This window comes from Denticeps clupeoides, unplaced genomic scaffold (genome assembly GCF_900700375.1).
Source record: "Denticeps clupeoides unplaced genomic scaffold, fDenClu1.1, whole genome shotgun sequence".
Classification (NCBI taxonomy): Eukaryota; Metazoa; Chordata; class Actinopteri; order Clupeiformes; family Denticipitidae; genus Denticeps; species Denticeps clupeoides.
The window spans coordinates 33719-44819 of NW_021629896.1; the positions used below are offsets into that span (position 1 = coordinate 33719).

The 11101-nt window shown below is 45.8% G+C and overlaps 2 protein-coding genes across 4 annotated transcripts; both read left to right on the plus strand.

Moving 5' to 3' along the window:
- The first annotated feature begins 11 nt into the window (after positions 1-11).
- LOC114776760 (C-type lectin domain family 4 member E-like) lies at positions 12-2735 on the plus strand. 3 transcript variants are annotated; one of them, XM_028966851.1, is made up of 8 exons: positions 12-46; positions 143-288; positions 674-845; positions 980-1096; positions 1705-1947; positions 2031-2191; positions 2279-2403; positions 2486-2735. In XM_028966851.1, exons 3-8 carry the CDS (start codon positions 755-757, stop codon positions 2625-2627), a joined length of 879 nt encoding a protein of 292 aa, XP_028822684.1. In that variant the 5' UTR covers positions 12-46; positions 143-288; positions 674-754; the 3' UTR covers positions 2628-2735. The 3 variants fall into 3 exon arrangements, with proteins under 3 accessions (XP_028822684.1, XP_028822683.1, XP_028822685.1); XM_028966850.1 differs by having other exon boundaries at positions 13-52; XM_028966852.1 differs by lacking the exons at positions 12-46; positions 980-1096 and having other exon boundaries at positions 50-288.
- Positions 2736-4822: 2087 nt separating this feature from the next.
- Positions 4823-8619, plus strand: LOC114776763 (IQ domain-containing protein C-like). Its single transcript, XM_028966853.1, has 5 exons — positions 4823-4958; positions 7294-7437; positions 7697-7901; positions 8016-8137; positions 8229-8619. Exons 1-5 carry the CDS (start codon positions 4914-4916, stop codon positions 8262-8264), a joined length of 552 nt encoding a protein of 183 aa, XP_028822686.1. The 5' UTR covers positions 4823-4913; the 3' UTR covers positions 8265-8619.
- Positions 8620-11101: the final 2482 nt, after the last annotated feature.

Consider the following 11101-nt stretch of genomic DNA (forward strand, 5'->3'; position numbering starts at 1 on the left):
AGGTGTGGAAAGGGGCGGGGCAGCGAGAATACTTCAGATAAACGCTGTAAATGTAGATACTTCTTAAATGTTTCACAACTTTAGTTTAAATGTTTATTTGTTATATTTACTTTAATCATTCTGTACATTTATGTAATGACAGTTTGACGGTGGATTTTATGGTGGATTGGCGGAGAAGTGAACCTCGGTGTCGTGTATTACCTGGAGGGAGTGATAGGGTGAGCTGGACCCCAACAAGTGCTAAACACCTCTGGGAACTCCTTCAAGACTGTTGGAGAAGCATTTCAGGTGACGACCTCTTGAAGCTCATCGAGAGAATGCCAAGAGGGTGCAAAGCAGTAATCAGAGCAAAGAAACTAGAATATAAAACATGTTTTCACTTATTTCACCTTTTTTTGTTAAGAAAATAACTCCACGTGTTCATTCATAGTTTTCATGCCTTCAGTGAGAATCTACCAACGTAAATGGTCATGAAAATAAAGAAAACACATTGAATGAGAAGGTGTGTCCAAACTTTTGGCCTCTACTGTACGTACGTGCATTTCGACCATCTTTCTGAAGCCAAGTAGACCACATCTGTGAGAACATGGAGCAACGTTCACGTCAAAGGCTCTAAAAAAGCCCTAAAAAACTAGCTAAATCTTTCATTGTTTGCTCCTGTTATCTCTCACAGGCAGAGTCCCTCCCCTCCCCAAAAGTCACGTAAAAGTAAAGGCTGCCAGAGTCCAGTCCCTGGCGGGACACCAGCCAGAAAATGGCCAGTTCGAGCGCGGAGACGTACAGGCGAGACGACTTCGGCACGGACGACATGCCGTTCTGCAATAACTCTGAAGACTTACAGGAAGGTACGGGGAACACGATCCACGCACAGCATGTATCTGCATTCACACACTGCGAGCCACACATGTAGTCCAGCAGACCAGTGTGTCCCTGTCCAGGACTCTCGCCGTCACACATGTGGCCTTGTGTCCCCATGCAGTGTCCATATTAACGGTGCGAGGTGAGACTGGCTCCGGGTTCTACCGACTGGCCTCCACCATTCTCGGGCTGCTCTCTGTCCTTTTCCTCGTTGTCATCATTGGCATGTCGGTGCTCTGTGAGTGACATTTGCCTGTTTTATGGGCACGTTCAGCATGCTTTGACTGTGTAATACTGCCAACTTACATATTGAGACACACTGAGACGCACGTATGTATGCATGTGTACTACTGTTCAAAACTTCAGGGTCTTTCAGAAATGTCCTCGTCTTCCATGAAATTATTATCTCATTAAATATAAAGTCATATACAAAGAAATAAAGACTGGATCCACATTTGCTGATGCGCCAGATACTCAACTAGTGTGAATTTGTCCAGTTTTATTTGCTTGTCTAACCAGTGAAACTGTACTCAGCCCTTCTCATTGCAAGAGGACACCTTCTGGACAGGATTTTTCATCAATTCGGTGTTGTTTTCATTTGACGTTGGACAAAACAATCGTTTTCATAAAAATATTTCATATTTCAAACTGACCCTAAACCTTTGAATGGTAGTATTGAATGTAAGTGTTTCATGATATGCATCTTATTAATATTCCGAAGGACCATGCACTGATCGCCCTGATACGTTCCAGTCTGTGCGTATAATGATATGCGTTGTATTGAGACACGCGTTGAACCCAGGGCGGCCAGGGCTTCAATTCGCCTTCTGTCCTCCTCTCGGACAGACAGCGAAGTGAGCGGGAGGCACGACCGCCTGGCGCTCAACTCCAGCCAAGCGAACGGCGAGCTGGAGAGCTTGAAGGCCGACTACAAGCGCCTGGCTGCCACAAAGTCCACGCTGCACGAGGAGTTCGGCAAGGTGCTGAGCGAGAAGAAGGCCCTGCAGGTGCGGTTGGAGAGGGCGATGTCACAGATCGTCGCCCTTCGGCAGGAGAAGGAAAGAAGCGAGAATCAGTTGAAGATATCCAGTGAGATCTTGAATGGTTTTAAGTGCGCAACTAAAATGACTCCATGTCGTAAATGTGATCAAATCGTCCATGTTGCATGACAGGGGACAGTTGTGGACGTTGCCCGCAGGGATGGAGACTGCTGAACGCCACCTGCTACTACTTCTCCGATGAAGGTCTTCACAAAAGAGGCTGGGAACAGAGCAGGCAGGACTGTGTTAACAAGGGGGGCGACCTGGCGGTTGTAGATACCCAGGAGAAGCAGGTAAAAAAAAATAATAAAAAATAACTTTCTTTTTACAAGAAGCAGCATCAAAGCATCGAAATGACGCCGCCACTCTGTTTCACGCAGGAGTTCGTTTCGGAAGTCCTGCAGGCATCCCGCCTCGGCTACTGGGATGGCTTCTGGATTGGACTGAAAGATGACCACACTGAGGGCGTCTGGAAGTGGAGAGACGGGGCTTCGCTGGAGCGAGGGTGCATATAAAACCACGGCACAATGCAGTTTTCGTGCAAGGGTTCCCGCAGATCTTTTTTTGTGCATCTTGTGTATTCCCAGGCACTGGAGGGAGGGTGAACCCAACGACTTCTACTCTGCTGAGGACTGTGCTGCAACATATCCCACCAGCAAACCGCTGGAGGCCTGGAACGATGCCCCATGCAACCACCCACTCAAATGGATTTGTGAAATGTCGCCCTAGAAATCTATGCACGCATTATCTCCTTTTAATTTTGAATAATTCATGGATGACCAGCCATTAATGTTCTACACCCACCTTTCACACATGTTGCAGGCAGACCTGCAAGAAGCCGATTTGTAAGTGCCTGTCATGGCTGCCCACTGCTCACCAAGGGTGATGGGTTAAATGCAGAAGACAAATATCAACGTGTCACCGTGTGCTGTGCTGCTGTGTCTCAAATGGCAATCACTTCACTTTCAAATCGTCATTTTTGGTGTGCGTCCAACACAACACAACACAGTTCTTACACACATCCGCATTCGTTAACAAGCATTGTTAGTTAAGGCTTAATGATCTGTGCCCACATCTCACAGCCTGAGAATAAAAAATGGCTGCTATTAGTACAAAATATCGGTGTCCGTTCTGGTTATTTTCCCGGGGTTGCTCCACAAGAGCCGCCTTTAAAAACTTCTCTTAAACAGAAGATGTTTTCTGAAAAAAATCCAAATCCGTTCATGGTTTCTTTTTCCAGAAAAAGAAAGGTTTCATCAGAACGCTGCTATGCGACCATGTAAATACAGAATAAACCGAGGAAGAAAGACATTGAAACCAGTTCCTGTGATTTCAAACTCCTTTATTTTCACCAGAACGCCACTCCAAACAACACCACAACGTACATGGAAGGTTCTCACGGAGAGTAAACGGAGCGTCCTGTAGTGTCTCCGTCGTGGCGGTAAAAAGAAGACCGGGGAAAGCCGGTGAACGTCACCAGGCCTTCACGGTTGCGTCCGCGGACGTGACGGCGGAGTTTAGCTCAAGTTCAGGTGCTTCTGCGAGTTCGGTGTTGCGGGTGAACATATTTTACAGTACGGTGTCGAGGTGATGCAAGGTAAACGAGGGGTTCGAAATGTAACGACACCACCGGATTCAAACTACATTTACATTTACAGCATTTACCAGATGCCCTTATCCAGAGCGACTTACAATCAGTAGTTACAGGGACAGTCCCCCCCTGGAGACACTCAGGGTTAAGTGTCTTGCTCAGGGACACGATGGTAGTAAGTGGGGTTTGAACCTGGGTCTTCTGGTTCATAGGTGAGTGGGTAGCGGCCTGCGGGATGACGCAAAGGTTGGAAATTTTAATGCGGCCTGCATTAACATATCATCAGTCCATGCTGATGATATGTTATCATGATGAAGTAATGACCATAGCCACTCAGCTACAGCTCGGAGTCAGGCTCCAACCTGGTTATGAACCTGGTTTTGAATCCATTCAAAAAAAAATAAAGGCCACTAAGTAACACCTATATGACCGTATGCCATTTTAAATACGTAATGGCGTCTCGCTGTCCTGGCACTTTCTACCGTAAGTAAATGTCATGAAATTCATGCAATAATGAAAAAGAGACACGAACATCAAGCATAAAAACTGACGCCAGGAAGCAAGAAGTAGGCCAGAGAAGCCATGTTCGCGTCCTTCTATATTTCATTCATATTCATGTTCAGAAGAACCCGGTGAAGTTAAGTAATGACGGTTGGTAATGATGTCTGAGAAGATTTGAAATAAGCAGTTATTTGTGGAATACCTGATGCGGGTAAAACACTCGCCTATGAAGACCCGGGTTCAATAGCCTGAGTGTCTCCAGGGGGACTGTCCCGGTCACTACTCTGGATAAGGGTGTCTGGTAAATGCCATAAATGTAGTTTGAGGTCGAGGATGTGCAGGTTTACAGGTGAGCTTCATGGCAAGCCTGGATGGAACCATCTCAGCATCTGGTCGCCTAATGGACTGGAGGCTTCTCTTGTCATGGGGTCTATGGAGCTCCAGTCACGTCCAAGTTGCGACCAGCGACCGATGGATGCTTGAATTTTGATTCCAGCACTTTCGCATTCTGGGAGCAGTGGTGGCCTAGCGGTTAAGGAAGGGGCCCTCTAATAAGAAGGTTGTCGGTTCGAGTCCCGATCCGCCGAGGTGCCACTGAGCAAAGTGCCTGTCATGCCTGCCACTGCTCACTCAGGGTGATGGTTAAATTCAGAGGAAGTATTTCACTGTGTGCACCGTGTGCTGTGCTGCTGTGTATCACAAGTGAATCACTTCACTTCTGTGGGGGAAAAGCCTGAAGAGACCATGAGGTGCATCATATTTTGGCAGATGAGTGGAAGAGGAACTTGTGGAACTTGCTGCGGCCTGCAGGGGGCGCCAGGGCGCAGACGAGCCTGTCCGAGTTCCACGAAGAAGGAACGAACCGACGCGATGGCCGCGTCTGGGCGACATTTAAAGATTGAAAGAACATTTAAAGAAACGAGATGACTGAGAGGAGCGCCTGGCTCCAGCGGACCACGCGGTTTCAGGTCATTCGCTGTTTATTTACCGGAGTTCTTTCACGGATCTTCTCTCACTCGTTAAACAAAAACCCAGAAGTCTCAACTTTCGCAAGGTCATGCATGTCCGTTTTTCAGTTGCTGCTACAGACAAATTGTAAGAAAAAAAACGAGAAGTGATTCCGCCGCTCTTCCATCTTAAGGCGGTGTGCCACGTTTCAAAATAAAAGTTCCGAGTGGAAAGACGGCATAATACTTATAATAAAGTCACGGACACGGGGAATTTAAATAGAATGCCATTTATATACAGTATAAAACACGAATAAACCTGGAACGGTGACCCGGAACGGTGATTTAAAAAAAAAAAAAAAAAACTGTTATCCCAGCCTCTAACCTGACCTATAACCCCAAATGCCTCCTACATATAACAATGGCGGACAGAGTTGCCAGATCCTAAATGTCGACGTATCGTACTAGCATCTTAAAGTTTATCGTATTTTGAGTTTTAAGTTATTGTAATCAGAAGGTTGCCGGTTCGAATCCCGATCTGGTTAGACATGCAGAGATTTTTGGAAGCAGCATGTAGATCTGAGGGAGGAAAGGAGAAGAGGAGTTGTGTGTCGTCGGCATAGCAGTGGTAGGATAATCCATGTGAGGAAATGACCTCACCAAGTGATATCGTGTAGAGGGAGAAAAGGAGAGGACCTAGCACCGAGCCTTGAGGGACACCGGTGGAGAGTCTACGTGAGGTAGAGGTGGATCCTTTCCAAGTCACTTGGTAAGATCGCTCAAGGTAGGAAGCAAACCACTGCCATGCTGAGCCCCGAATTCCAAGCCTCTTCAGGATAGACAAGAGAGTCTTGTGTTTAACGGTGTCAAATGCTGAAGAGAGGTTGAGGAGAATAAGAACCGATGACAGTTTTGCCAATCTGGCTGCATGTAGCTGCTCGGTAACAGCCAGAAGGGCCGTCTCAGTGGAATGAGCTGTTCTTAAGCCAGACTGGTTAGGATCCAGTAGGTTGTTCTGTGACAGATGAACCGATAACTGATTGTAGACACACCGCTCAATGATTTTAGAAAGAAATGAGAGGTGGGAAAGTGGTCTGTAGTGGTTGATGTCTGTAGGATCGGCTGTGGGTTTCTTTAGGATTGGAAGAACCCTGGCTGTTTTAAAGGCAGATGGTACATGGCTGGATGACATTGAGCTGTTTATGATATAAGAAAAGAAAGGGATGAGGTCAGCTGAAGACGACTGAAGACCAGATCCAGGACATTCCCTCCTTTGTGTGTGGGAGAGATGTTGCTGTTGGTCAAGGAAAAAGAGTGGAGAAAAGGAAGAAGGCAAGGTGATTGGAGTTTGGCTGGTGGAAGGTTGAAGTCACCAAGGAGAATTAGGGGGGTGTCTAAGGAGAAAATGCTGAGCAGAGTGTCCAATTCATCAATAAAGGTACCGAGTGGCCCTGGAGGGCGATATAAGACGATGAGAAGGATGTTCACAGGAGAAGAAACTGAGACTGCAGAAAGAAGAAAGTAGTAGTAGCCTAGTGGGTAACACACTCACCTATGAACCAGAAGACCCGGGTTAAAATCCTGCTAACTACCATTATGTCCTTGAGCAAGAAACTTAATCCTAATTGTCTCCAGGGGGGACTGTTCTTGTAACTACTGACTGTAAGCCGCTCTGGATAAGAACGTTTGATAAATGCCGTAAATGTAACTAAAGCACTTTCACTTTCTGAGTACGAACAGCGCCCCCTACCTGTGTGGAGTCAGGATGAGTCCAGAAAATCACATTTTCTTCTGTAGCTGCAACTCCGCCATGTAAATCCGCATTTAAACCGCTCGTCATTGTTTACGACGTGCGACCCCACGATTGTCTGTAAAGCCACGTGACGCGACTGAGATCTGTAGCTGTCCTGCTGATGAAATAATCAAATTATTTTGAAGTGGCAAAATGATTGTACATTTTGGGGATTTGGGAATCATCGAATGTACAGAGAAGACAAATGTGATCATGATCGTACGTCTGGCGACACCGATGGTGGACAACACGTTCGTGGTCGTGCTGAAGCAACTACTAGAAATCGTCTCTACGCCCGCACAACGGCGCTCTCAACTCCCAGCGAAGGAGCGAGGCGAGTGGGGAGTTACAGCGCCACCTACGGGTGGAGGGGGTTAGAACGATGGATAAAACGGACGCAGATAAAACGGCTTTTCGGGAAAATTATTTTCTTGTGGTGACGTTTGTACAGTTCCGTATTTAAAGTAGAATGCGGAAAAGGGCATCACATAATGGAAAATGTCTCCAGCACCGTTGACGTTTCCTCCTCGTCCGTAAAGTGGAATTCTGCAATTCCCTCCGCAGGCGAGATCCCGGGGTTACCTGGTCCGGAGAACCTTGAAGGCTGCGCAGGCCGAGTTTGAGGACATTGTGAGTGAGGTTGACGGGGACCTTTGTGACCTCAGCTGGGAGGGGACACTCATCCCTCAACCTCGCTTTTCAGACCAGGTGGGTGTCGCCGCCGCGCCGTCTTACACCAGTGGTCTCGGGCCGATTGTCCGCGTGTGATTGTCATTTACGGCATTTACCAGACGCCCTTATCCAGAGAAACTTACAATCAGTAGTTAAAGGGACAACTCAGGGTTAAGTGTCTTGCTCAGGGACACAATGGTAGTAAGTGGGGTTTGAACCTGGGTCTTCTGGTTCACAGGCGAGTGTGTTACCCCACTAGGCTACAACCACCCCATGTGCCTCCTCCTGTCTTTAGGGAGTCGTGACGTTGGGACTCGGTCGCTGCGCGCCGCCTGAACGCGAAGCTCCCAGCACTCGGCCGCAGGATGCTGCTCCAGAGAGGGACCCTGCGTGCAGAAAGGTGGGAGATGGCGGGGAGCTGGAGATGGAGAACCACCCAGGAACCTCTGCTTGGTGCAGCTCACCTGTGGATGGTACCAGCAGTGAATTTAAGTTAAAAGGTGGGTCTGTGGGTGCAGGTGTTGTTCTCCAGCAGCAGAATTACAGGGAATGTAGAGCAGAGCAGCTGGAAAGATGGTGTGGAGATCAGGTCATTTCTGCTGTCTTGTGCACAGCTTTGCAGGCACGTCCGGCCGCTGAAGAAGTCCTCGCCTCTGCCGTTTCGCTGCAGGAGCGCAGGAGCATTCTCACCATGGAGCTGCTCTGGATCCAGCAGGCCATTGCCAGCAGGAAGAAGGTGCGAGACGCTTGTGGAACCGCCTTCCAGCTTCCTTCGGCGACTCAGCCATCTTCAAATGACCTCCTGCTCTTCACGCTTCTCTTTGCAGTACCTGATTATGAAGGAGGCGCTGGTTGCTGTGTAGAGCTGTGCTGAAGAGCTGCATCGTCCCCGCGTCCTTTTGTCCTTGATGCTGTAAGGGATGAGGTGAAAACGAGGGCCCTGCAATCATGACCGTGGATACCCGGGGCCAGATGTTCTCTTCTGGAAGGCTGCTATGATGGTTGCCATGCTGCACTGCAGACGTCTTCTCGATGACTGATGTTCATAAAACAGACTGGCATTTTATATTTAAAAAGTAATAAATCATTGTTGCACCATCAGCGAGTTTTAATTTCACTAATTAAAATTAGGATATAAACATAACTGTAACAGAGGACGGCAGAAATGCAACGGGATATTATCTTTATATATTGGTTTAAAAAAAAAAAAAAAAAAAACAGTGAAATGCCCGTATCTATAAAAGCATCTCAGGCACAAAGCTGCGCGTTATTCTGTGACTACGTTGACGGTCTTTTTGTGTTCTAAATTCGGGTACGTTGATACCAGGGGCGGCAAAAGAACACGTGTTCCGAGAAAACCTACAAAGAGCTTTTTACCACATCATTGACCCGTCTTTTGTGCTAAACCCGTTCATAGTTTATGGCAAGTTTTTTTTTGTTTTTTTTTTAATCTATACATTTAAATATACTGGCAAAAAGACCCCCTTTAAACTTCTTTCTGCCAAATTTCAAATGCTACCTTGGTACCATTACTGGTTCTTCCAAAACCATACACATTTTTAATAAGTCTGGTCCTTCTGCTTAACTTCTCTTTTAGATCCTTTGTCCAAATAACAGCGTAAAGTCTCAGTGTTTTTCTTCATTTATTTATATGCTGCCACTATGTGCACTATGTACATTGTATTTTGAAATGTTAATAAAAAAAAAAACAGTTTTACCAGCAAGTAGTTGTGTGTGTATAAGAGAGATCTTTTAATGTTTAATGTTACCTCCACCATTGAGGTAAGATGATTTCTGGTGAATGACAGCGACCACGCCCACGAGAAATAGCCAGACTGGAAAATGCTGTGTTGAAAATACAGCAACCTGTTTGTACTTTGGTTCAATTTGAACCATTTTAAGTGTTTTTGTCAAGTCAAGGAGGAATGACCCTATAAATGAACATATTTTTATTATTTCTTTCTTATTAAAGAATATATACATATATATATATAAACATGATGTTTTCTCAAAGTAATACATTGATCAAAAAATTAAAAATGGCAGAAGCTCATCTACAGTTGTCTTGTTTGGACGTGTCCAGAGATGAGGTTCTGTGTGTGTTCAGAGTGTGTGCATCCTCCGTCTGATCCTTGGTGTGTTGGGCTTTTACGCCGCTGCCGCTCTGAGTCCTGGAAACACGACAGGCTGGTGTGTGTGTGTGTGTGTGTAGGTTACGCTGGTCATCCACTTTAGCAGAATCCATAGCCTAGCCACTACCTAATGAAGTCTGAACATAAATATCTTACTTTTTTCTATTTGAATTATTTTCTTCTTCCTTTGTTCTATTGTAATTATTTTTATAACTGTTACAGTTCAGGATTTTTTTTACTGCGTGTTGTACTGCTATGAATCTTGAAGTGTGTGTGTGTGTGTGTGTGTGTGTGTGTGATACCTGTAATCCTGGTCGTTGTTGGTGTGTGTGAATGCGCCTCGGTGGCTGCTGGGAACTGGGTTGGTCACTCCCTTGGCCAGTCGATACAGGGTCTCAGCTGGACCCAGACGAGATGTTCGCTGCCTCCTCTCTGTGGAAATGGGTGTGTGTTTTGTGGTGTTCATGGTTCCACGGTGAGAGTTGGTTTCAGCACCTCATTTAACATAATACACTGAAATATTTGTCATATGACCTGTTGTCATGCAGGAGATATTTACTTCCAGTAGCGCTGTGACTGCTGGATGGAGTGTGTGGGATGTTTGAGTGTGTGTGTAGTGGACCTGTGTTTGTTTCATCCAAATGCTGCTGTTGCCCGATGATAATGTTCCTCTGCAGAGGTGTTGGCCTGGAGACCAATGGCAGCAGAGAAAACAGAGGTAGATCTATAGCTACACCCTACACACAAAACACATTTCAGCCACACATAAGTATATAAACACGTACATAATTCCTTCTGGTTCACTGACATACTGTTAAATTTTACAGAGGTTACAATCACTTTGTGGGTATACATAATTTGTAAGTGTATAGAGGCTGTCACCTGTGTTTCTGTGTTCAGCAGTTCTGCTCTGGTTCTCTCCTCCAGTGTGATCATCAGCCCATCGAGAACGCGCAGTTGGGTCAGGTGCAGTACCACAGTTGGCCTATAGAGGGGGCGCCGCACCACCTGACACATAAACCAACCGAGTGTGCAGTGTTGGGTACAGAATATTACAAATTAACCTGTTTAAAATATAATAGTAGTGTAACTATGTTAATTACTATATGAAAGTACGTTTTGTTTACGTTTGTCAATTTTGAAATTTTGTAACTTTACCTTATAGCACTACTGAACATTGTCAAACTACCTTTCGATACATGAATTAACATCATTATAATTTATAATTTGAGATAATATAATAACAGCCACCGAAAGTTCAGAATTCAGGCTTAATTTTGCTGTAAAATCATTCAGTTAGAAACCACTGCTAAATCAAATATTTAACATTCAAGAACATTGAATAATGTGAGGACTTGTGGTTGGTCGGGGTTCCTCCACCCTTCTCACCTCCGTCCCAGGAAACCAGCACCCGCTCGCAGTCAAAACACACCTGGCAGGCCTGTGCATCTGACATTTTTCTACATCAGACCTTGAAATCACTGCTAGAACCAACCGCTCCTCCATCCTGACAATAACTGTATATTTACAATTTATTGGTGCATGTTTCTTTCTTTTTCTGACTCTTT

Coding starts and splice junctions, on each gene's coding strand:
- LOC114776760 (XM_028966851.1), top strand. CDS start 755: ATGGCCAGTTCGAGCGCGGAGACGTACAGGCGAGACGACTTCGGCACG. Junction 1,097..1,704: donor CATTGGCATGTCGGTGCTCT/GTGAGTGACATT, acceptor CCTCTCGGACAG/ACAGCGAAGTGAGCGGGAGG. Junction 2,404..2,485: donor GGGGCTTCGCTGGAGCGAGG/GTGCATATAAAA, acceptor GTGTATTCCCAG/GCACTGGAGGGAGGGTGAAC.
- LOC114776763 (XM_028966853.1), top strand. CDS start 4,914: ATGACTGAGAGGAGCGCCTGGCTCCAGCGGACCACGCGGTTTCAG. Junction 4,959..7,293: donor AGCGGACCACGCGGTTTCAG/GTCATTCGCTGT, acceptor TTCCCTCCGCAG/GCGAGATCCCGGGGTTACCT. Junction 7,902..8,015: donor CAGTGAATTTAAGTTAAAAG/GTGGGTCTGTGG, acceptor TCTTGTGCACAG/CTTTGCAGGCACGTCCGGCC.